The 26491-nt window shown below is 43.0% G+C and overlaps 1 protein-coding gene across 1 annotated transcript; it reads right to left on the bottom strand.

Moving 5' to 3' along the window:
• On the bottom strand, window positions 1-26022 carry CCDC34 (coiled-coil domain containing 34). Its single transcript, XM_038764870.1, has 6 exons — window positions 25862-26022; window positions 18268-18403; window positions 10698-10805; window positions 5541-5699; window positions 4173-4314; window positions 1-519 (listed from the first exon to the last, which is right to left on the bottom strand). Exons 1-6 carry the CDS (start codon window positions 25963-25965, stop codon window positions 305-307), a joined length of 864 nt encoding a protein of 287 aa, XP_038620798.1. The 5' UTR covers window positions 25966-26022; the 3' UTR covers window positions 1-304.
• Window positions 26023-26491: the final 469 nt, after the last annotated feature.

The raw sequence follows: 26491 nt of genomic DNA, 5'->3' as shown, positions 1-26491 counted from the left end.
TGTAAGCGATTGTTTATTTCTATCACAGAGTATACAGCACTATGGGTAACTACAAACTTAGCTGCAGTGATGCACATCTTCAATGCTGAAAAGATGTACTAAGCAGCATCTAAGATATTCTAAATATTATTTCTCGAAACTTTCATAAAAGTAAAAAAATGTAAAATATTTCCCTTCTCTAGAGTGCCTACTTACCTAAAATGAATGTCCCGATAGAAAATAATTAGATACTACCAAAAATAGTTTTCTGTTTTAAGAAAAACCACTGTAGCTTCAGTTAAAAACTATATGCCACTCATTCAAGTTATCTTTGTATTTTGTGCAGAGTTCCAAGGAAAAGATTGTTCCTGGGTTGGGGTATCACCATCGATGAGGACCTGTATGACTGACTGGAAAAAGGTCTCTTATTTTTCTTCCCTGGAAGCATCTTAACTTCTTTAGGAGGAGGCATGTGAATAGGTTTCCATGGAATTGGGTTATAAAAAGTGGGTGCTGGATAGGAATATCTGCCGTAGCAACCTAAAATTTGGAAAAAAAAACAGGTAAGTACATAATTTACTGCCCCCCCCCCCCCAATTTTAAACTACTAATCCAAGACTGCCAATTTATATGCAAACTAATTTCAATAATACGCCAATTATACATTTCCTATGGGAATGAACATGCAGCATTTAATGGTTATGACCTTCATAGCTTAAAACAACCGTGTACAAAATAAAAAGACTAAATCTGATCACCATTAGCACTGTCACCATCTTCATAGGCAACTTTTTTTAAACAATTAAAGAAAGCAAGCTTCGATAAAACATGGCACAAAAAATACACTTAATTGGAAACTTTTAGCCACTTCTTTGATAAATTCATTTTCACTAGACAAAAATCAGTGAAATAACCAGTGTTTTCAGAGAAGCTTACTAGGCACTGTGCCTGGCTCTTCGTTCAAAGCTTTCTCTTGGCTTTTGGTGTTTTTGTGACAATTAACACTGCTTTTTCTTCTTTGTCACCACTCTTCCCAACATTAACTCAACATCTACCACCTAATGAGCTCTGTTCCTTGCAGGAGCCAAGACTGGAAAGAAACTTTACACCGCACGAGAAGCAACATTGCCTAGTGTGTAGAGCCTGGGCGCCAAAAAGGACCTGGATTCTAATCCCAGTTGAACCACTAGTCTGCCGAGTGACTCTGGGTATGTCACTTCACTTTTCTGTGCCTCAGTCACTTCATCTGTAAAATGGGGATTAAGACTGTGAGCCCCACATGGGATAGGGACTGTGTCCAACCTGATTATCTTGTATCGACCCCAATGCTTGGTGCAGTGCCTGGCACATAGAAAGTGCCCAACAAATACCATAAAAAAACAACCAACAACCAACAAAAAACTGACTTCTAGGATTCCTCTTCATTGGAGCTCTGTGGATTTTGGATATGAATATAGGGAATATCGTATGAATATATGATACTGTATTCATATGAGTATGAATATAGGGAAGGTTGTGGCAGCAGTTCCTCACCAAGGACGCTTTACCTGCTGTTTCTTGAAGATTGTGTGCTCTAAGTATAGTTTGACATAATTTACCAATGGTATCTTTAACTGTCGAATTTGTTGATCCTGTTTGTACTGACTGCATTCCACTCTTCTTCTTTGGTGAATTCTTTCCTCCTTAGACTAGGAGCTCTGTGTGGGCCAGGGATCATTCTAAATGTATTTTCATATAACTAGCTCAATTCAGTGCTTTGCGTATTGTTAAGCACTTAACATCAGAATGATAATAGTTGTGGTATTTGTTAAGCGCTTTCTTTGTCTCAAGCACTGTATTAAGTGTTGGGGTAGATACGAGAAGATCAGGTCGCACATGGGGCTCACAGTTTACGTATGAGGAAGAACAGGTACTGAAACCCTGTTTGGCAGATGAGGGAACTGAAGCAGAGAAGTGAAGTAACTTGTACAAGATCCCAGCACCACCACTTGTCAACTGTGTGACTTTGGGCAAGTCACTTCACTTCTCTGGGCCGCAGTTCTCTCATCTGTAAAATGGGGATTAAGACTGTGAGCCCCATGTGGAACAACCTGATCACCTTGTATCCCCCCACCAGCGCTTAGAACAGTGCTTGGACTATATTAAGCACTTAACAAATACCACCATTATTATTATTACTAAAAAGTCACCAGCAGGTAAGTGGCAGAGCCAGAATTAGAACCCAGGACCATGCTCTGCCATACTGCTTCTCCCGAATGTCTCCAGGGATCGCTCTTTGCTTAGCTTTTCCCTTTACTAGTTGAAGCATTTTTTTTTTTGCTTGTTTCAGAGCAAAATATTCAGTTGAAAAAAAAATCCCTGCAGAATCCATCTGTTTCTTAGAGTAACTGCTCCAGTCGCCCGTTAGGCAGAATAAAAAAAGGTAATCACTGCTGCTGCTTTCAAACTTGAGCTGAAATGGACCCACTGAAAACTGTCTTTGAGGTCGCAAAGAAAGGGTTTATTGGGCTGAAAAGAACTAGTTTGTGTCTCACGTTTGGCCCACTGACCAACTGTCTGATAAGTGTTCCTGGAAGAATTGGGAATTGAACACTCTTCTCCCGTCACCCACTGCAGATTCCTGGAGTTTGTGGTGGGGTGGATGTATACAGTCGGGAGCTAAAAATGCCAGAAAGCCATTTTTAAATCAGCGAGGGTGTGCTGATGACACCAGAGTTTCAGGGGTAAGTTCTGATGCAAGGCTAATGGTTCTGATGCAAGACTGATGGTAGGTGGCTCCAAAAACATTACCACAGACTAGAAGGGGAAGTCTGGTAAATATGAAAGTGCCCCCAAATTAGGTTTGTCAGTGACTGTCTCTCTCTGGGTTTCTTTTGGGCCTCTGCTTTCAACTCAGAGACAGAGAGAGAGAGATAGTGTGTGTGCGCACGCGCTTGCACAAATATGTATCTTATCAACTCTACATCTTCTCTGCTAGGGCCCTGCTCCTTTACCTTTTGTTACACTGAACATGCCCAGATTATAGAACATTCATACGTAGATTTTAAGGAAAAATACATTCAATATGCTAAAGAATTTGGAATAGCAAAGTAAAAGTCACTCATTTCACAAACTCCCAACTGAAACAGGTCTTTCTGCCCCCCTCGCCTTTGCCTCCACACCCCACCATTTGGTTTGGCCACCATTTAATTATTAGCCTTCTTCAAACAAGGGAAAATATGCTCAGTATCTGAAACAGATGACCGAGGTGCCATACAAGGAAACCTAAACTCTGACAGCAGGAATGTGCCACTCATACAATGGCAGTCCACTTCGCTTGTGAAGAAATTTCAACACACACTTCACCAGGGTGGTCAAAACAAAGTCTGGAATATGTTCTGCTGTGTGAACAGAGCAGAATGGGAGTATTTTTAATAAATCACTTAGACAAGTGACGGCAGCTGTCAGCAAGGTATGAGGTTCCAACATATAGCACGAAGAAAAAAATGCATCACCATCAACAAGCAGACCAAGCTAAAAGAGTAACTGGCTTTGTGTTTGGTGCATGCGTTGTTTGCCTACTGCTTTGTTTTGAGAAGAACAAGAACAGATCGGCAATCCCCCTAAGGAGGAAGGCTAACACTAGAACAACTTCCAAGTCCATGATCCATGGAATAGAAATGTGAAAATTTCGATGTCACTTCTCAAGATTAAACCTGGAAATCTTCCCATAATGCCAATTACAATTCAAAATTATGAAACTCTTTTCAGGATTTTCTTTGCTTAGAGAGTACTTGACTTTCCAGGACAACATTTTCAGTGAAGTCTCAAAACGACCCACACTAATGGGCACGGTGAGAATACAAAGCAAAATTCCAAAGTTCAAAAATAATTTCCTTCAAAAGGGAATGGAGATACTGCCACCTAAGTAAGAAAAGCCTATCTGCCACATAGAATAAGTTAATTAAAAAACATAGATCTGCAATGAGGAAGGAAGTTTCATGTTAATCAGAGATTATACCAAATCTATCATTCCTCTACGAAAAGACTTCATAATCCACATTATCACCTGGATCAAAGGTCATCTTGGGGAAAAGGAGAATTTTCAAATGAGAGGCTACTTATGCCACCCAAAATCAAACAATAAAATTTGCTTCCAAGTCATGAGATCATTTCACTTTTTAAAGCAAGCACTGTTTAAAGCAAGTACTAACCTGTCAGTTTCTCAATGGCACAACCATAGCTATTTAAAACTGGCCGAGGTTTATTCTTTGTGTTTTGTAACCATTCTTTAAATTTCTTCTCTGATATTTCCTTTTTCTCCTGCAATTCTGCTAACCTTTGTTTTTCCTTTTCCTTAAAACGACAAAAACACAATCATTTTCTAAGGGAAATTGGTCATTTCCTACCTGAGCTGGCGTTGCTGAGATTTTCTGCTATACTTCGACTCCGGACAGCCCTATCAGTGCTGAGGGGCCTGGGAAAGGTTCCTCTGAACAAGAACATTTTCTATCATTGATCTTGAGTTCTTATGCCTCTGCGCCTTTATAAAGTCAACTTTTCCTCATGTGCCTATAGCCAACTTCCTTGAGGGCCAGGGCTGGTCTTGTTTATCAATTAATCCATCATATTTATTGAGTCCTTACTGTGTGCAGAGCACTGTACTAAGCACTTGGGAAAGTACTATTGAGGGGATTCTTCCCCCGCATTTAGTACAGAGCTCTACTCACAGTGGGTACTCAGGAAACACTATTGAATAAATACCCACCCCAAGGACAACTAGTTTCACACTAACACAGAGTTAGGGTGGCTTACATGCCATTAATCTTGATAATGCTTTTAACAGTGCCCACCCCCAGCAGTATTAAATTAAATCACAGGGCCTGGGCTGGTAGGATTGTAAATGTTCTTATATCATTCTTTTCAAGAATATTAACTACTCTAGGCAGCCTGGTTACTCAATATTCATCCCCCAAAGATTTGGAAATTAAAATCTTGATCCAAAAAAACGAGCTAATCATTGGTGCTCTGGGCCCCAACGGTTTGCATTTAGAATTCCCTGGTCAATCCACTGGCAGAACCGGTGGGACGGATTTAGACAATAACTTTGTGCCTTTAGCGGGAGGAAGGGCAAGGATGCTAACAGATAACTGTGGTACTCTCTCCTCCTGATTGTGCCCACCTACACACATATATCCCCAAACCAACCAACCAAACAACAAAGTACAATTTCCCCTTCTCCTAAAATGACACTGGTTGCAAGACACTGGAGACATTTTTAGACTGTGAGCCCACTGTTGGGTAAGGACTGTCTCTATATGTTGCCAACTTGTACTTCCCAAGCGCTTAGCACAGTGCTCTGCACACAGTAAGCACTCAATAAAAACGATTGATTGATTGATTTCTGGGGTCTCTAGATAGCTGGCATGTCACTGGGTTGCTTGAGAGGGACTGAGATGGAACCTGTCCCCCTCCTGCTGTAGAACGGACCCTTAGATGTCGGGAGCTTCAGCCTAGCATATTACCACCCCACAATACACAACATCCCGAAAGAAAATGTAGCAGAAAAAGTGGTCCTGTACCTTCTCCTTTCTCTTCTTTTCACATTCTTCAGTGTTCTTTTTCTTCAGCCATTCTTGATATTTTTCTTTGGCTTTCTCCTGCAACTGCTCTCTCTCTCTCTCCTTGGCTGCTTTTTCTTCCATTTCTTTACTAAGCTTCAGTTCCCTTTCTTTTCTTTCCTAAAAATGTTAAAACACCTCTAAATGTGTTTTTACAGTTACAGTGTTTCTAAAAGCACTTATGGTAACATCAAGTTGCAATAAAACCAACTCATTTAGATTCGAGGGCGAGGGCAGTCTGAGTCAGTCAAAAGCCTGAAATCAAGTAGCATTTTTTAAAATGCAGTTTTGTTACAGAATTATATCTTGGAGTCTTTGATGTGTACACTGAGCTAATTATTTCTTCACTTCTAGTCTGTGACTTTCTTTGTTTCTTTGAAAATAGCTGTTAGCCAACAGGGTTTGCAGAAAGTGTTCTGTCTGTCTCCCATCAACCATCTTCCACTGCCCTCCGCATTTCCCGGACACTGGTTAACTGAGCCTTTTTTAAAGCATAGTATAACCAATCAATCAATGATATTTATCGAGCACTTATTATGTTCAGGGCACCGTACTGAGCACTTGAAAGAGTAAAGTAAAACAGAATTAGTGGAAACGTTCCCTGCCTATAACGAGTTTACGGCCTAGTCTAGATCAAAATGTCCCCAGTGGATCAAAACTCCAGGAGGGAAGAGAGGGAGGAGAGGGTTGGCAGGGAGTAGAGGGAAGAGTGATGAAAATAAGATTCCTGGATCAGGGGCAACTGAATTTATGCTAAAATATTAAAAGGCAAGTGTATGCTAACACTAGAAATGAAGTTAAATGGTACTGGTTCAGCCATCATGGCAATTTCACCACGCTTTAAATCATGAGCACTGCCTCCTAATTAGACAAGGGAGTACTGTGAGATCAAATGGACAGTCTTGCACATTCGATACTGCCCCCAGATAAATATATGTAGCTACACTAAAAATATATTGTTTTATTATAAATCATTTACAAAATAATACATTTCACAACTGCTATTTTTACTTCAAATTAGCACAGCTAAATTCAAGTGAACACAAAGCATACCTCAAGTTAGCTGAAGATTTACAAAATGATTTATGAGATGTGAAAAATAAACTCAGTACTACAGGATGCCTAATTAGAAAATAAACTCTTGAAAACACTAGCAAGGCCACGAAAAGAGAAGCAGCATGCCTCAGTGGAAAGAGCCCGGGCTTTGGAGTCAGAGGTCATGAGTTCAAATCCCAGCTCCACCGTTAGCTGTGTGACTTTGGGCAAGTCACTTAACTTCTCTGTGCCTCAGTTACCTCATCTGGAAAATGGGGATGAAGACTGTGAGCCCCCCGTGGGACAACCTGATCACCTTGTATCCTCCCCAGCGTTTGAACAGTGCTTTGCACATAGTAAGTGCTTAATACATGCCATTATTATTATGAAAACTTGTGGTCATTAGTACTGAAAATGTCTAAAAAAATTGAGTAGTGGGAAACAAAGTAAGGGAGAGTCCTCCTACCTTAAATCAATCCACAACTGCTCCTTAAATAGCTGAATTTAGAGATAATTTTTCACTTTATAAAAATACAAGAATTCAGAAGAGGGTGCTCATGAAGGGCATTAAGAAGACTGTAGCGTACTTCACCAATATGTGGAAAAAGACAAGGGCTATGGAGGAAACAAGATGTGGAAGTAGTAAAGACCGAGTGAGAAATAAAGAGCTTGTAAATATATCACACATGGCCTAGAGAAGAAAGAAATCTTGGCAGAGTTTGGGAAAAACAAAGGTTGCAGTATTTGAAGGAGGAACTTTGTACCTGATGGTAGTACAAGAAGTTATAGGCCATTTGCTGATGCTTTATTACAAAAAAAGAGAGGAGATGTTTAAATTGATTGGGAAATGAGAGGCGAGAGTTGATGTCAGGGTATAAATTAGGGTGACAAAAATGAAGCAGCATGAAGAAAGGGAGGAAAGGTCAAGAGAGAAAGACTGTGGCAGTGTAGCAAACATTTTCTAATTATAATGTACAGAGAATGACTTCTTGCCGCATTTTATTCACAGACTGCAGAGCAGCAATGATGAATGTGGAGACACTGCATCTGTGTGGAATACTAATTACCGCTTGTTTTCATGTCAAATATTTCAACTGAAGTTTCTGCTTACTAAAATCTTTCAAACATGGCCCAACCAGTTTAAAGTTATTTGGTGCTGCAAGAAATGCTATTAGTGTCACGGGTGACAACAGAGACCATCCTCAGCTATCAAAAGTCTGCATTACTAGAAGCTTCACGATAGTCTTGCCAAACAACCGGGCCGCTGTACACAGGGGTGAGTGTCCTGTTACATCAGTGCTTAGAATAGGGCTTGACAAATGTTTAACGTGTAGTTAATATCATCATCATCAAATCTGTCAGGTCCCTACTTAGCCCATCACAAAATGCAGAAGACGGGAGGCTGCAAGTGACGCCGGCTAACCCTTTCCACACTTTCCATGAACTAGTCCATTGGCCACATCTGGATTTTGTGACACTCTCCCTCCCCAGCCCTGGTAGGCGGGCAGATGTCCACCGTCGCAAAGGGTTTGGCCACCTGAACTATTGTGCACACAGAATTATTATTCCTATAGTAATAATTATTATTATGGCATGTTAAGCACTTACTGTGGGCCAAACGCTGTACTAACCACGGGGGTAGATAGTTATACAGATCAGACACAGTCCTTACCCCAAATAGGGCTCACATTCTAACAGGAGGGAGAACAAATGGAACAACTCCATTTGACTGTTACACAGGCCATAGCATAAATGACCTGGAGAAAGTAACCTAAAATGAGAATGAGGTTTAATGGAGCTGAGGACCACCCACAAGGAATTTAAACAGAGGAGGAAGGAAAAAATGACATGCCAGACAGGAAGACAAGAACCGGGAAAATTGCTTCAGCAAATGGATATTAAGATAATTGACGCTGAAATCAGATGAAATATAATTGGCTTTTAAAAAATAAGAGTAGTTAGCTAATTCAAAGTTAAGACACCCAGGGTTAAACTTTCATAATGGAATAACAGAAAATGTAAAATTCTAGACAACTCCCATTTATTACACAAGTCCTAAACCCGCTCGGAACAGCAGAGATCCATTCAATCGTATTTATTAAGCGCTTACTGTGTGCAGAGCACTGTACTAAGGTCCAATATTCTCTCAACGGAATTCCATTCGGTTCTTTTAATTTCTGTCAGATAAATGAACAATTTACTTCCAAAGGGGAACACATTTTTCTCACATTAACTGCAACACCGGATAAGACTGACTGTCATTAATTAAATACTGACTGAATCACCTCATACCAATTATGCTCTTTTTGGAAATCTAGCTGTTTTGTTTGGCTAAGTGTGGTAAAATTAACTTCATGGAGTTGAAAGATAAGATATAAAGGTTCTTTAGTAACGAAAAAATGTTTAGGGGAGAAGTCATTTCACAAGTATAAATTTCAAAAGTACATGAACAAAGAGCCTTTGTGATGTTCACCTATTTTAGGTTGAGCTGGCATCTAATCAAAAACAATTCTTTTTCACAGTTAAAAGAATGAACTAATTAATAAAACTGTCAAATCTGAACTAATTCAGAAACAAATTCAGGGGTTATGACTCTTGGCTTCAACAAAACTTGACTACCAAATTCCTTTCATAAAACCTACTTTCATAAAGCTCTGTGTGGCAACAATATTTCCAAATCAGTACGAAGCGGGGTACTCTAAGTTTGGCTACTGTTTGTAACCAAATTTTAAATCTCTGTGCCAGTAGGTTGACTCTAGTTCACTTTTGTTCCAAAATTATCCATTGATTACTCTTACCTAAATGAAAATATATACCTCTTGTGGTTGTGTAATACAAAAAAGGCAATAATCCTGAAAACTCATGTTCTATTTGCTATGTCCCAATTTATATAATCAACCACGATAGTAAAAAAATCCTCTGGATGGAGCTTGCCCATGTGACATAAATTTAAATTTCTTTGGCTTTGCAAAAGAGGCAATTTACCATATATGATATTACTCTATTCTGCAACCTTAACACATTATTCCTTTTGGAGTTAAGTGACACGAAGCTCACCGAAACAATGAAATCGAACATTTTCCATAGATTTTTTAACAAGAATTCCTAACGTAAATGAGCCCTGAAAACAAATGTATTTATTTGGAACAAAGATAAACTTGGGAACAAGGTATACACATCTACCAATGTTTTACTCGAAAGGTGGAACGCTCTGATCCCTTTTCCTCTGTAAACAAAAAGCCAGGGGAAATAGAAGATGAAATATCCATTTGAGCTTTGGCTCCCAAGTACTACCCCCAGTTGGATGGACAGGGAATAAAATGCTCTACATTGCCTTTGTGTGATTGCTATTTGTGTGTGCCGATGTAGCATTAGATTTCCGAACAGGTTCGGTCAAGTCTGGCCCTCGGGCCTCTCTGATCCAACCCAATCTGATGGTCAGGTCTCGCTGGGCTATGGAAAGATTAGCCATTCCAGTCTGACTTGCAGGGGTGGGGTGTGTGTGTGTGTGTGTGTGTGTTTGTGTGTGGGGGGACACACAACAGCAACAGCTGAGATACCACCAATATGCCCAAAGTAGTAGACAGGAAAAAACAGAAACTGATTAACAATTTCACCTTGAAATACAGCAAAGACAGATGTAGCAAGGTTACAGAGTTACAAGAATAACATTTTCAAGGAAAGCAAAACAGTTCCATCTACACCTCAAATGGTTACTGCACCACACACTCTTGCTTAACTGGTCATCCCATTACAATACAGACCCAAACTAACAGGTTTAAAGAACAATAAGGAAACAAACGGCCAAACAAACACCTGAAGAATATAGTTGGGGTGACTTTTCAGACCTAATAAAAAAGCAAAAGTGGAATTTCGTAGGTGGGCTAGATACAGCGTGGTTATGGACATGTTAATGTAAAAACTTAGGAAATGCTTTAAGATACAGAAGTATTATAAATTGGGAAATGAGAAAAAGCTTTGGGAAAATTACATAAATAATTTTCATTTTTCATTGGGATCCAACAAATTGACCATAACCACTGCTTCTGATAAAGGAACATTTTTTGTTATTGAAATTAATACCTGTTCATTTTTCTTCAGAACCCATTCCTTGTGTTTTTCTTCGGCGATCATTTTTCTTTTTTCACGTTCTTGCGCTTCTTTTCTTTGTTCTAGTTGTAGATTCATAGCCTATTCAAAAAATAACTTTATAACTTCAACACAGTGCCTTGAACACTACTAAATCAATAGGTTTAACAAGGGAGTGCTTTGGCGTAATAAGTCGAGTAAGAAGAATCAATAATTACTCGAAAGCAAAGCATTTCCAATAACAGTTAAACATTATTCAGGGAAATCAGCTTTCCCAAGTGTCCATTTTTTTATGGTATTTGCTAAACACTTACATTGGGCCAGACACTGTTCTGTATAGTACTTCACACTGTAGAAAGATGCTGAAGAAACCCAGTGGGTTTTTTTCCAAGGTATAAAAAGGATCTACGGCTCTTCCTCAAGATAAAGAATAATTAAATAAAATATTCCTTAATTTTTAATGGAATTTGTTAAGCTCTTACTATGTGCCAGGAACTATATTCATTCATGCATTCATTTAATTGTATTTATTGAGAGCATACTCTGTGCAGAGCACTGTACTAAATGCTTGGGAGAGTACATTACATCAATAAACACATTCCCTGCCCACAGTGAGCTTACAGTCTAGATGGGGGAGAAAGACATCAATATAAATAAATCAAATAAAATTACATATATGTACGCAAGTAATATGTACGCAGGATATAATGACGAACTGAATTTGTGTATTAAATGACGGAGAAAAGTCAAGGGTAATGCCAAGGTTATGGGTTTGTGAGACAGGAAGGATAGTGTTGCCGTCTACAGTGATAGGAACGTCAGGGGGAGGACAGGGTTTGGGGGTGGGAAGATAAGGAGCTCTGTTTTGGATATGTTAAATTTGAGGTGATGGGAGGACATCCAAGTAGAGATGTCTTGAAGGCAGGAGGAGATGCAAGACTGGAGAGAGGGAGAGAGATCAGGACTGGAGATGTAGAATTGGGTACCATCCACATAGAGGTGGTAGTTGAAGCCATGGGAGCAAACTACTAAGCGCTGGGGTAGATACAGGCTAACCAGGTTGGGCACAGTCCATGTCCTACAAGGGGCTCACAGTCTTAATCCCCATTTTCCAGATTAGGACTCTGAAGCACAGGGAAGTGACTTAACCATGGTCACAGAACAGACAAGTGACGGAGTCGGGATTAGAACCCAGGGCCCCGGACTCCGAGGCCCATGCTTTAACCACTAGGCCATGTTGTTTCCTATTTGTAATATGCACAGTATGTATGAAATTACATATTTAATTCGCATCATCCTAGAAAATTGAATTTTATTTCCCATTTTCCTCTCTTGGGCAAGAAAAAAATCTTCAGAGGACTTGTGAATTGATCGCATAGTTGCTGGGGTGTGAAACAAAACCACATTCCTCATATCCCAGCTTAACAGTGCCTTGCCATCACTTGAATCTGCACGTTTGGGCATTTCCGTAGGGGAAAGAATGTACAAGATATGCCTAACGTAAGGCTACACGCTGACTGTCACCAGCTCGTCATTCAGCAGGGAAATAAAAATCGCATTAGCTGAGAGACTGCACAAACCTGGCTTCTGAGTTTGCATTCCATTAGGAGTTGACATATTTATTGGTTAATTCTTCCCTTCCTTTCCCCGGCTCCACGCCCACTCTTATGCTGTCTCTTTCTCAGGCCAGGAAGAAACCTTCCTTCTTCTGAGAGACAATACGCCCCACATCCCACAGTCCATTATTCCAAGAAGAGTCTTCTCTCTATCCCACCTCGGGCAACCTTCCTAACTACAGCTCTAGGCAGGCCAGTGTGGTCTGTGGGTCTTTAGGCACCTAGAGCTGGGTGGGTATGGCATAATACCAAGCCATAATCAGGCTGAGTTCAGGTACTCTTCCGGAGCTTCTGGAACTTCCCAGAACTTTTGGGCCTTGGGGGCTTATAGCCCATTTCTTGGGATGCTGCCACACTGCAGGGGTAAAACCAAAAGTTCCACTCTGGCTTGGACCTAGATGCTGAGCTCAAGCCAAACCACGCATTTCCAGTCTTGAACGGCTCTTTACAAAACAACTAGAAGAAGTAACACAGCCTTGGGGAAAGAGCAGGGACTTGGGAGTTAGAGAACTTGGGTTCTATCCCTTGGGCAGGTCACCTGACTTCTCAGTGTCTCAGTTTTCTCTTCTAAAGATGGGGATTTCATACATGCTCTCCCTCTCCTTCAGATTTTGAGTCCCTTGTGGGACAGGGACTGCATTAATTGTAACTGTAATTGGATTAACCTGTATCAACTCCAAAGTATACCCCACTTTAGGTTGTCCCTCCAGGAATGCTGTCCCCACTCCTGGAAACTTCTGTCCCAGCACAGCCTTCCACCTTCTGAATATCTTTCCCCTGCCCTAGAAGCCTCCTGTGGAAGATTGCCTGCTGATTTCCCCGACAGACAACCTCTTTAATCTCCCTTGGGCCCTGCACGGAATTTCGACGGGTTACAGTTAATTTACCAATATAATAGCTTCTCAGTTATTCATCCAATTGTGGTGCCCGATGGATCCCATTGGGAATTCTCATCCAAATCAGATCCCCAAACTTGGAGACCTGGACCTGAGCCCTGGATGGTGTCTAACCATTCATCCCAGAGTCTTTTGTTCCAAGCCTCCACTAAGCACCCCACAGCACTTCTGTACATATCCAGAATTTATTTATATTGACCTCTGCCTGCCCCTCTAGACTGTATTCTCACTGTGGGCAGAGAATGTGTCTGCCAGCTCTGTGGTATGGTACTCTCCCAAGTGCTTAGTAGAGTGTTCTGCTTATAGTATCAATAAATACCACTGATGATTCTGCACATAATATCAATAAATACCACTGATGATGATGATCTGCCAGGTTTTGTCTGCACTTCAAAAGTCCACTGACCAAGGAATCCCCAGAAGCGCAAGCTCCTATGTGATTCAATCCAAAATTAGGGTATTCAAATGTAACTAACCTGTCTCAGAAGCTTTGAAAGGGAAATAGCAGCCAAAACATGATTTATCACATTCCCTCCATTTCCTTGTTACAACCACTTCTCTCCTGAAAGCACACATGGGTTACAAAGGGGTCACAAGGCACACAACCAGACAAGAAGAGAAGCTAAACCCCTGGGTAATTACCAACAAGATAATCAGCCCCTGGAAAAATGAACCTGAGTGTTCTGAATTAGTCGAGCAGCCTTGCAAATGAATAAAGGCTCAGTGTCTAAGCACATAGTCTAAACTTTGAAATAAACTGGTCAGGTCTAAAATGAATCTTGCTGTACAGAGACAGAATATTATGACCTTCCACACTGGGGGATAAAATACACACACACACACACACACACACACACACACACACACACACAAATATATACATTTGGGCTAGCAATGTTCACTTCCAAATACAATGTGCCTATGAACCAGTCTTCTAGACTGTGAGCCCATTGTTGGATAGAGACCGTCTCTATATGTTGCCGATTTGCACTTTCCAAGCGCATAGTACAGTGCTTTGCACACAGTAAGCACTCAATAAATACAAATGAATTGAATGAATGAATGAATGAATGAATGAATGAATGAATGAAAAGTTTGGGCAGTGCTAGGAATTTCAGGGTCCTGCTCACCTTTGCAGGCCAAAAGATTTTTTTTTAACTTATATGCAAAGCACTCAGGGCAGGGAGATGTTTTTCCTATTTAAGTACATGGTAATTTTAAAAACCCACACAATTAAAAAAAAATAGGAAAGGACAATATCAGAAAAAAGGATAAAGATTCATCTTGGCTGCTACTATCTCACCAATACCAAAGAAATTATTGGGGAGCAGACAAAAATAAATAAATAGCAGTGCTGATCAGTAACTAGAACGATGAGTAAGATGTGGAAGGAGACTATACCATGCCTACCCAGTGTGAGCTACCAATTAGTTGAGTCATAACATATCTGGGGGGTGGGGGGGTTGACGGCACTTTGGCCTATGGCTAACAATGTTTCTTGGCATGATTTACAAACTTACACAGGCCCTATCGTGTTTTATTGCTTAAATGGAGGCATATGTAATGATGAGGAAAATCAAGCTACCAATTACAGAAGAATGTTTTAATCTTTTTAACCTGAAGAGTATCACTCGGATAAATAAAATTTATACAATGATTTTTCAAAGTAGCATGAAATTTAACAGCCACGAAACACGGTTAGCCAGTTTGAAATTTTTAAAAGTGTCATTGAATGTCACCAAACTTAAGCCATGTCTGACTTCCTTCAAAATATTTTCCCCTGTCCTTTTCTCCCTTCCCGTCACCACCTGCCCCAAATTCAATCTCCTGCTAAAACTTGTTGGTTCTTCCTAAACAACATTTCCGAGATCTGACCATTCCTCTCCACCCCAAACAGCTACCAATCTCTTGTCACACTGTGGTTGGACTAATGGATAATAATAATTATTATATTTGTTAAGCACTTACTGCACTGTATTATGAGGATGATTCCCAAATCTACTCCTCCAGCCCCAACCTTTTTCCTCCTCTGTAGTCTTGCAAGTCCTTCTGCCTTCAGGACATCTCTATCTGGATGTCCCAATGATGACTCAAACTAAACATATCTAAAACAGAAGTCCTCACCTTTCCACCTGTCCTACTCCCATCTTTCCTATCACTGTAGACAACACCATTCTCCTCCCTACTGCACAAGCCCTTTCCTTGGCATTATCCTGAATTTATCTCTCTCATTCAACCCACATATTGAATGTCACCAAATCCTGTCAGTTTTAACTTCTCGACATTGCTAGAAATCCACCTTTTCCTCTCCATCCAAACAGCTAATAGGCCAATCCAACTAATTATCATATCCCACCTTGACTACTGAATGAGCCTCTTCGCTGACCTCCCTGCCTCCTGTCTCTAGCCACTCCAGTCCATACTCTACTATACTCCCTGGATCATTTTACTAAAAAGAGTTGAGTCCACATCCCCCATTCCTCAAGAATCTCCAGTGGTTGCCCATCCACCTCCACATCAAACGCTTTGCCATCAGCTTTAAAGCACTCTATCAGCTCATTCATTCGTTCATTCAATCGTATTTACTGAGCACTTACTGCTTGCAGAGCCCTGTACTAAGCGCTTGGAAAGTACAATTCAGCAACAGATAGAGACAATTCCTACCCAACAACAGGCTCACAATCTAGAAGGGGGGGACAGACAACAAAACAGAACAAGTAGACGGGCATCAATAGCATTATGCCTCCTACCTTAACGTGCTGATTTCCTACTAGAGCCTAGTTGGCATACTTCACTCCTCTAACGCCAGCTTCTCCACCTTACTCACCCTACCTCGATCTCCTCTATTTCGCTGCCGACCCCTTGGCCACATCCTCCCTCTGACCTGGAACTCCTTTCCTCTTCATATGCGACAGACTGCCATTCTCCTCACCTTCAAAGTCTTCTTAAAATCAAATTTCCTCCAAGAGGCCTTAACTGATTAAACCTTCTGTTCCCCTGGTCCCTCCCACTTCTACATTGCCTATGGATTTACATCTTGCACCCTTTAAGCAATGAATATTCACTCCACCCTCAACCCCACAGCACTTATATACATATCCATAATTTATTAATTTGAATGTCTGTCTCTCACTGTAGACTGTGAGCTCCTTGTGGGCAGGGAATGTACCTACCAACTCTCCTGTATTGTATTCTCCCAAGTGGTTAGTTCAGTACTCTGCACGCAGTAAGCCCTCAATAAATACCATTAATTGATCGATTGACAGATACAAGATAATCAGGACAGATACAGTCCCTGTCTCACATGGGGCTCACAGCCTAGGTAGGAGGGAAAACTGATACTGAATCCCTGTTTTACAGATGAGGAAACTGAGGCACAGATTAGCAAATCATCTGAGGTCACACAGCGGGCAAGTGGCAGCACCAGGACCAGAACCCAGGTCCCCTGACTTAGAGACCTGGCCTCTTTCCATCATTCCACGCTGTTTCTCTGGATTACCTTCCTCTCTGGCTTTCCTGCCTCCTGTCTCTCTCCTCTCCAACCTGTACCCCCTACTTCTCCAGGGATCATTTTCTTGAAGCACAGCTCAGCAACCATTTCTCCACTCTTCAAAACCTCCAGTGGCTCCAGTTCCACGTCAAAGACCCCTCAAAGGGGCCTAAAGGGTCTCCACCAACCCTCCTTATCCTTCAGATCAGCTCTCTTCCCCCAAAGCTCTTTATTCCTCCCACCCAAGGTAGGCTTCTAATGGTTTCTTGCTTTAGATTCTCCCTCCACAGGCCTCTCGCTTATGATGATTCCCAGACTGGATCTCCTTCCCACCCCAAACCGACAGACCACAGCTCTAGAGTTCAAAGACCTCCTAAATTCCCACCACCTCTAACAAGCCTTTCCCGATAAATCCCCATCTCCCAACTCCCAACAGCAGGGCAGCCAAATATCACTTACCAAACAGTCAATCAATAGTAATTATTCAGTGACTATTCTGTGCAGAGCACTAAACAAAGCAATAGGAAGACTACAATGAAGTTAGACCAGTTAATCTAGCTTTTATCCTTCCTCTCCACTTGTGAATACATGAATAATCAATTGTAGAGTCAATAATTCATTCCAATGGTGCTATCTGAAAGCTCAATGTAGGCAGAGAAAATCTTTCTTGCTTGGGCTGTAAACCCCAATGGGTACTGAGTAATACCTCCTACCTGGCCTCCCTCCTTCTGGAAATGGTAGAAGTGGCTGCAAGGAGGAAATCCTGACTAACTTGGAGGAGGCAATCCACCAAAGCTGGTCAAAAATTGCTTGGCTCAGGGATCCACCAGCCCTCTGGATGGAGGTGGTCCTGGCTCGCTCTGGGCAACCAGGAAACCAGCATCTCTGGATTATCCTCGGTCCCAAAGGGCCTAAAAAGTTCCGAAGTTCACTCAGACTGTGAGCCCTAAGTGGGACGGGGAATGTTTCTGACCTAATTAACTTGTACCTACCCCAGAGCTTAGAACGAGGCTTGACACACAGTAAGCACTTAACAAATACCATAAAAAATATAACAAAATATTATTTTTTTAAAGGCTGTTCCAGCTAGGGACAATCAGTGCAGCCCTAGTGGACAGCATCTCCTGGTCAGCAAAGAGTCTTTTTAAACTTCCTCAGGCCTCTGCAAATCCAATGGAAATCGGAGCAATGAGTACCACAAGAGAGTGACTCTTGGTTCACCAGATCTTTGAGGCATTCAGAAAGGTACTAGGCCATCTCCACAGGGGCAGGACAACTGGCTTATGTCAGTTAATTAGGTCCTTTAATTAGGACCCTACCATGCTCCTAATTAAAATGCTCACCCACCTGCTTGGTTGCTAATTTTTAACAGTCACAGCAAGTGGGCAAGAATCTATACTTAAAAGTCAGCACATACTGCACGCATAACATTGATTACTTAAAAGTCAGCACATACCGCACGCATAACATTGATAAGAACAAATGCAATTGCAATGTGTTTATTCGGAATCAAAAAATGATTTCATCTAAATAATTCCACTTTCAAACAACCAAGCCCTTACCTCCAGAGCTCGATTTTGTAGTCGGATTCGTTGTTCTTTTTCTTTGCACACGAACCACTCTTCCCAAGGTGTTAGAGTAACCTCTGATAAAGGCCCTTGCTTCTCCTCCTCTTCTGTGTATTCTGATGCTTCAACACTGCCAAAAAGTAATTGGGGGTCATTTCCCAGAATTGATGGTCAAATAATCGTCTACCTCTCGGTTCGATGAAATTGATATTTAACATGTTTACTGAAAAGAAAGTGGTCATTCTACCAAATGACTTCCATATTAGCATTTTTATTAAAGATAGCTCTATAAACCAGTCAGCAGAAGCCCGAAAGCCTGGGGAAGGGAGGGAACAGGGGAAGATGAGAGGGGAGGGGATGGGAGGGGAGGCCTGTTGGGGTTCCAGGGAGAGCCATGACCACCCCAACTAGGTTGAGGTTCCCTCACCCCAAGCCTTGCCTAACCTAGAGTGCTAAGCCCATTCAGGCCTTTGTTCATGGCCAGAGACATCCTATGGAGCTGGATCCACGGCATCTGCCACTTTCCTAACAGACCCCATGCAAGTCACTTCACTTCTCTGTGCCTCGGTTTCCTTATCTGCAAAGCGGAGAGTCAATACCTGTTCTCCTTCTCCTCTAGATGGTGAGTTCTCCATGTGAGATAGAGGCTGTGGCCAACCTGAACATCTTTTTTTATGGTATTTGTTAAGCGTTACTATGTGCGCGGCACTGGGGTAAATAAAAGTTAATCAGGTTGGACACAGTCCATGTCCACATGAGGCTCACAGCCTGAACCCACATTTTACAGATGAAGAAACTGAGGCCCAAAGAAGTGAAGTGACTTGCCCAAAGTCACCCAGCAGACAAGTAGCGGAGTTGGGATCAGAACCCAGGTCCCTGTGATTCCCAGGCCCACGCTCTATTTGCTAGGTCTCTAGTTCTCATGTATCCGGCCCGTTGCCTAACACAGAGAAAGAACTCAAAACGCCACAATTATTATTACTATTCTTTTATGATTATTATGTGTCTCACAATCTCTCGTCTGGCCAGAATCTTCATCACTGCCTTAGATGGTGGCCCATGCCCCAGCTGCTTCTCCTGTTTCTAAAACTGGGTCTCTGGTCCGAAAACCCAAACAATGGGGCGAGGGCTGCAGTGGAATCCCAAACATCCTGATAGAGACGAGGACAGGATCGGGGGATATCTGAGGAGTGACCTAATCCCGGCAGCAAAGACCATGACTGCTGAAATGTGCATTGCTATCCCCAAGGCCAGAGGGGGATAAAGCAGCTGGGATGGCTTTTTCCCCCCAAGCCATTTTTTTCAACAGAGCTTTACAACGTCTACTGATGATTTACTATTTGAATACTGCCCCAGAGAATATGGGGAATAACAAAATATGGAGATCTCTGCATATCCTTACTGGACATATTGTTACAGGATACACTGAAACTATTTCAGGCCTTGGTTTTGCAGATGTGGTACTAGGCTGGTTGTTTCCCTACCTCTCTGACAACTCTTTCTCAGTTTCATTCGCTGCCTCTCATTCCCTTCCTGTTGATGGACAATGCTCTGTCCTGGGACCCCTCCTCTTCTCACTCTGTAACTACTCTCTTAAGGACCTCAAAGACTAACATGGCTTTAGTTACTACCTCTATGCAGACAACTACTAAATCTACCACTCTAGCCTGTAACCCTTCATCTTTTCTTGTCTCCGAAACATCTCCTCTTGGGCTATCCCACTGGCACCTCAAACTTAATCCTTTTTTTATAGTATTTGTTAGGCCCTTACTGTGTATAGAGTATTGTTCTAAGAGTTGGGGTAGATATGTTAATCAGGTTGGACACAGTCCCTGACCCATATGGGACTCATAGTTTAAGTAAGAGGGAGAACAGGTACTGAATCCTCATTTTACAGTTAAAGAAACTGAGGCATAGAGAAATTAAGTAACTTGCTCAAGATCACACAGGCTGAGCGGGGATAAGAACCCACCAAGCCCATACTTAAATCTACTCCTCCTCCTAATCTTCCTGCAGTAGACCACCACACCAACATCAAACTCCTTCAACTCTCATATCCAATCTACTGCTAAACCGATAGTTTATTTTCATTTGACATTTCCCAGAAACGCCCCATCGTCTCCACACGAATAGCTACCCACTGTCCCAAGGTCTAGTCATACTGCAGCCACGCTACTCAAATCAAATCAGTCAATCCTACTTTTTGAGCAGTTACTGTATGCAGATCACTGTACTATACGCTTGGGAGAGTACAACAGAGTAGATACACACGTTCCCTGCTCACAATGTCTTGAGAGGGAGACAGACATTAAAATAAAATTACTATGTATATAAGTACTGTGGGGTTGAGGGAGGGGTGAATAAAAGATACAAATCCAAGTGCGATGGCAATGCAGAAGGGAGAGGGAGTAAGGGAAATGAGGGTTTAGTTGAGGAAGGCCTCTTTTTTGTTTTCTTTTCTTTTAATGGTATTTGGTAAGTGTTTAGTATGTGCCAGGCACTGTACTAAGAGCTGGAGTAGATACAAGCTAATGATGATGATGATATTTGTTCAGCGCTTACTATGTGCCAGGCACTGTACTATGCGCTGGAAATCAGGCTGGACACAGTCCATGTCCCACATGGGGCTTGGAGTTTTAATCCCCATTTTGCAGTTGAGGTAACTGAGGCACAGAGAAGTGAAGTGGCTTGCCCAAGGTCACACAGCAGACCTGTGGCGGAGCCAGGACCCAGAACTTCCAGGCCTGTGCCCTGACCATTAGACCAGACTGCTTCTCTATCTCTATCTCTCACATCTCTTGAAGGAGATGTGATTTTAATAAGGCTCTGAAGGTGGGGAGAGTGATCATTTGTCAGATATGAAGGAGGAAGGAGTTTCAGGCCAGAGACAAAACATGGGCGAGGGGTCGGTGGAGTGATAAATAAGATGGAGGTACAGAGAGTAGTCTGGTAGAGGAGCAAAATAAATGGGCTGGGGTGTAGTATAAAATAAGCAAGGTAAGGTAAGAGGCGGGTATGGTGATTAAGTGCTTTGGAGGCTAACTGGTTCAGCCTCCAAATAAGTAGCATTGATTGACTGATCAGCCTCCTCACTGGTCTCTCTGCCTCCAGGCTACAATGCTGCATGGGTCATTTCCTTGAAGCATAGCTAAATACACAACACTCCCCAAATCCTCTACTGACTTACCCAAATTGCTCTGCATCAAGCAGACTTCCCAAAATCAGTTCAACGTTTCCCACCAACTCATCTCACCCTTCATATCAGCTCTCTCAGTTTATTCTCCCAAGTTTACCTCCTTCTAATGTTCCTCGTTTTGGATTCTTCCATCTCAGTCCCCTAGCTTACGATGCTCCCCAGCCCAGAATGCCCCTCCTTCCTCAAAACTGTCGGTACACAGGTCTTCCCTGCTTCAAAAGTCTCCTATAATTCTATGTTCTCCATCAGGCCTACCCCCATTAATTCTCAATATCCCAAGTCAGATCACCATGACAACTACCTCTAGCACTTGAACATGTATCTGTACCTACCCTCAAAACCAGTGTAAACTCCACTGTACACACTATCAGCTTTCCTAATTATTATATTCGTAAACAGCTTTAAATCTGTCTTTCCCATCAATGAGGGCAGGCGATCAATTGGCACTTACTGTGCACAGAGCACTCTACTAAGTGGTTGGGAGAATACAACAGCGGTGGTAGACGCCAACCTGTTCCTTCTGTTGTACCTTGCAAATCATTTAGTCCACTGCATTGCATTACCAAAGTGCTCAGTAAGTAACATTATCCTATCTATCCTTGCTGACCTCCCTGCCACTTCAGTCCATACTTGACTTGGCTGCCCAGATCACTTTTCTACAAAATCACTCAGTCCATGTTTCCCCACTCAAGAACCTCCAGTGGCCCATCTCCGCCTCAAACTCCTTACTATAGACTTCAAATCAGTCCATCACCTTGTTCCCTCCTACTATACTTCCCTGGTTTCCTATTACAACCCAGTCCGCACACTGGGCTCCTCTAATGCCAACTTACTCACTGTACCTCGATCTCGTCTATCTTGCCACTGACCCCTCACTCACTGCATCCCCAAGGGACAACCTGATCACCTTGTAACCTCCCCAGAGCTTAGTACAGTGCTTTGCACATAGTAAGCGCTTAATAAATGCCATTATTATTATTATTATTATCCTGCCTCTGGCCTGGACTTTCTTCCCTTTTCATATCCGACTAATGTTCACTCTCCCCACCTTCAAAGCCTTATTAAAAGCACATCTCCTCCAAGAAGCCTTCCCAGACTAAGTCTTCATCTCCTCTCACCTTTGCGCTTGGATTTGAACCCTTTATTCACCTCTCCCTCCTTGCCACAGCTAGACCCTGACAGTTAATTTTTATTTTTATTTGACATTTCCCAGAAATGCCCCTTCCTTTCCGCACAAATAGCTACACACTGTCCCGAGGTCTAGTGATACTGCAGCCACGCTACTCAAATCAAATCAGTTAATTCTACTTTTTTAAGCAGTTACTGTATGCAGATCACTGTACTATACGCTTGAGAGAGTAGAACGGAGTAGATACATACGTTCCCTGCTCACAAGGAGCATTCTGTTTTGAGAGGGAGACAGACATTAAAATGAAATTACTGATATGTATATAAGTACTGTGGGGCTGAGGGAGGGGTGAATAAAAGAGAAGCAGCGTAGCTCAGTGGAAAGAGCACGGGATTTGGAGTCAGAGGTCAAGGGTTCAAATCCTGACTCCACCAATTGTCAGCTGTGTGACTTTGGGCAAGTCACAACTTCTCTGGGCCTCAGTTCCCTCATCTGGAAAATGGGGATTAAGACTGTGAGCCCCCCGAGGGGCAACCTGATCACCTTGTAACCTCCCCAGCGCTTAGAACAGTGCTTTGCACGTAGTAAGTGCTTAATAAATGCCATTAAAAGAAAAGACACAAATCCAAGTGTGATGGCAATGCAGAAGGGGAGGGAGTAGGGGAAATGAGGGCTTAGTTGAGGAAAGCCTCTTTTTTTGTTTTCTTTTCTTTTAATGGTATTTTGTAAGTGCTTACTATGTGTCAGGCACTGTACTAAGAGCTGGGGTAGATACGAGCTTCTCTTGTAATAATAATAATAATGATAACAATAATGGTATTTGTTAAGCGCTTACTATGTGCCAAGCACTGTTCTAAGCGCTGGGGGGATACAAAGTAATCAGGTTGTCCCACGTGGGGCTCACAGTCTTCATCCCCATCTTACAGATAGGGAACTGAGGCCCAGAGAAGTTGACTTGCCCCAAGTCACACAGCTGACAATTGGCGGAGTCAGGATTTGAACCCATGACCTCTGACTCCAAAGCCCAGGCTCTTTCCACTGAGCCACATGCTTTATCAATACCACTGAATGAATGGATGGATGGATGGATCCAGCCACGCTGGAGGAGCAGCGCTAAGAATGGCACTTTGCACATGGTAAGCACTTAACAAATACCATCATTATTACTATTCTTCTTCTTCTCTGGGCCTCAGTTCCCTCATCTGGAATATGGGGATGAAGACTGTGAGCCCCCTGTGGGACAACCTGATCACCTTGTAAGCCCCCAGCGCTTAGAACAGCGCTTTGCACATAGTAGGTGCTTAACAAATACCATCATTATTATTATTATTCTCTGGGCCACAGTTCCCTCATCTGGAAAATGGGGATGAGGACTGTGAGCCCCCCGCGGGACAACCTGATCACCTTGTAACCTCCCCAGTGCTTTGCACATAGTAAGTGCTTAACAAATACCATCATTATTATTATTATTACTATTATTATTATTCTCTGGGCTGCAGTTCCCTCATCTGGAAAATGGGGATGAAGACTGTGAACCCCCCGTGGGACAACGTGATCACCTTGTAACCTCCCCAGCTCTCTGCACATAGTAAGCGCTTAACAAATACCATTATTATTATTATTATTAGTATTATTATTATTATTATTATTATTATTATTATTATTATTCTCCTCTGGGCTTCAGTTCCCTCATCTGGAAAATGGGGATGAAGACTGTGAGCTCCCCGTGGGACAACGTGATCACCTTGCAACCTCCCCAGCTCTCTGCACATAGTAAGCGCTTAACAAATACCATCATCATTATTATTATTATTATTCTCTGGGCCTCAGTTCCCTCATCTGGAAAAAGGGGATGAAGACTGTGAGCCCCCCGTGGGACAACCTGATCACCCTGCAACCTCCCCAGCGCTTTGCACATAGTAAACGCTTAACAAATACCATCATCATCATCATCATTGTAACCTCCCCAGCGCTTAGAAGAGCGCTTTGCACATAGTAAGCACTTAACAAAGACCATCATCATTATTATTATTATTCTCTAGGCCACAGTTCCCGCATCTGGAAAAAGGGGATGAAGACTGTGAGCCCCCCGTGGGACAACGTGATCACCTTGTAACCTCCCCAGCGCTTTGCACATAGTAAGCGCTTAACAAAGACCATCATTATTATTATTATTCTCTGGGCCGCAGTTCCCTCATCTGTAAAATGGGGATGAAGACTGTGAGCCCCCCGTGGGACAACCTGATCACCTTGTAACCTCCCCAGCTCTCTGCACATATAAGCGCTTAACAAATACCATCATTATTATTATTATTATTCTCTGGGCCGCAGTTCCCTCATCTGGAAAAAGGGGATGAAGACTGTGAGCCCCCCGTGGGACAACGTGATCACCTTGTAACCTCCCCAGCTCTCTGCACATATAAGCGCTTAACAAATACCATCATTATTATTATTATTATTCTCTGGGCCGCAGTTCCCTCATCTGGAAAATGGGGATGAAGACTGTGAGCCCCCCGTGGGACAACGTGATCACCTTGTAACCTCCCAAGCGCTTAGCACATAATAAACGCTTAGCAAATACCATTATTATTATTATTATTATTCTCTGGGCCTCAGTTCCCTCATCTGGAAAAAAGGGATGAAGACTATGAGCCCCCCATGGGACAACGTGATCACCTTGTAACCTCCCCAGCGCTCTGCACATAGTAAGCGCTTAACAAATACCATCATTATTATTCTCTGGGCCGCAGTTCCCTCATCTGGAAAAAGGGGATGAAGTCTGTGAGCCCCCCGTGGGACCTCATCACCTTGGAAACTCCCCAGCGCTCTGCACATAGTAAGCGCTGAACAGATCCCATCATTATCATTATTATTATTCCCTGGGCCTCAGTTCCCTCATCTGTAAAATGGGGATTAAGACTGTGAGTCCCACGTGGGACAACCTGATCACCTTGTAACCTCCCCAGCGCTTAGAACAGCGCTTTGCACATAGTAAGCGCTTAACACATTCTCTGGGCCTCAGTTCCCTCATCTGGGAAAAGGGGATGAAGACTGTGGGCCCCCCGTGGGCCAACCCCATCACCTTGTAACCTCCCCAGCGCTCTGCACATAGTAAACGCTTAACAAATACCATCATCATCATCATCCTTGTAACCTCCCCAGCGCTCTGCACATAGTCAGCGCTGAACAGATGGTTATTGGTATGGCTGGCCAAGGTGACAGGGCAGCCGTGGGGAGGCCGAGGCCGCGGGAAAGGCGGTTACCTAGCGGGGCCCGGGGCTGCCACCTCCTGAGGGTCCTCGGGGAAGCGACAGGGGGGCGGGGAGAGGCGCCTTTCCCGCCGTGGTCGTCGGCCAGGACCCGCCATGGCGGGCCGAGGAGGAGGAGGAAGAAAGATGCCAACAGGCCTCGCCTCCCGGAGCCGCTCCCGGCATGCTCCGCGGCCGCCCTCAGCCAATCAGCGCGGCGGACGGCCCACGCGTCGCCGTGGCAACCGCAGGCCGGTTCCCCTCAGGGGGAAAGGCCCTGCGCGTCGCCATGGCAACCGCAGGCCGGCTCCCCTCAGGGGGAGAGGCCCTGCGCGTCGCCATGGCAACCGCAGGCCGGCTCCCCTCAGGGGGAGAGGCCCTGCCCCTCTCCCGCCTCCTCCCCAAGTCACCAATAATAATAATAATCCTGATGTTGATTAAGCGCTTACTAGGTGATGATCATCATCATCAATCGTATTTATTGAGCGCTTACTGTGTGCACAGCACTGTACTAAGCGCTTGGGAAGTACAAATTGGCAACATATAAAGTCCCTACCCAACAGTGGGCTCACAGTCTAGAAGGGGGAGACGGAGAACAAAACCAAACATACTAACAAAATAAAATAAATAGAATAGATATGTACG

The sequence above is a fragment of the Tachyglossus aculeatus genome, chromosome 22 (assembly GCF_015852505.1).
Source record: "Tachyglossus aculeatus isolate mTacAcu1 chromosome 22, mTacAcu1.pri, whole genome shotgun sequence".
In the NCBI taxonomy this organism is placed as follows: Eukaryota; Metazoa; Chordata; class Mammalia; order Monotremata; family Tachyglossidae; genus Tachyglossus; species Tachyglossus aculeatus.
This window is presented reverse-complemented; position numbering and strand designations above follow the sequence as displayed.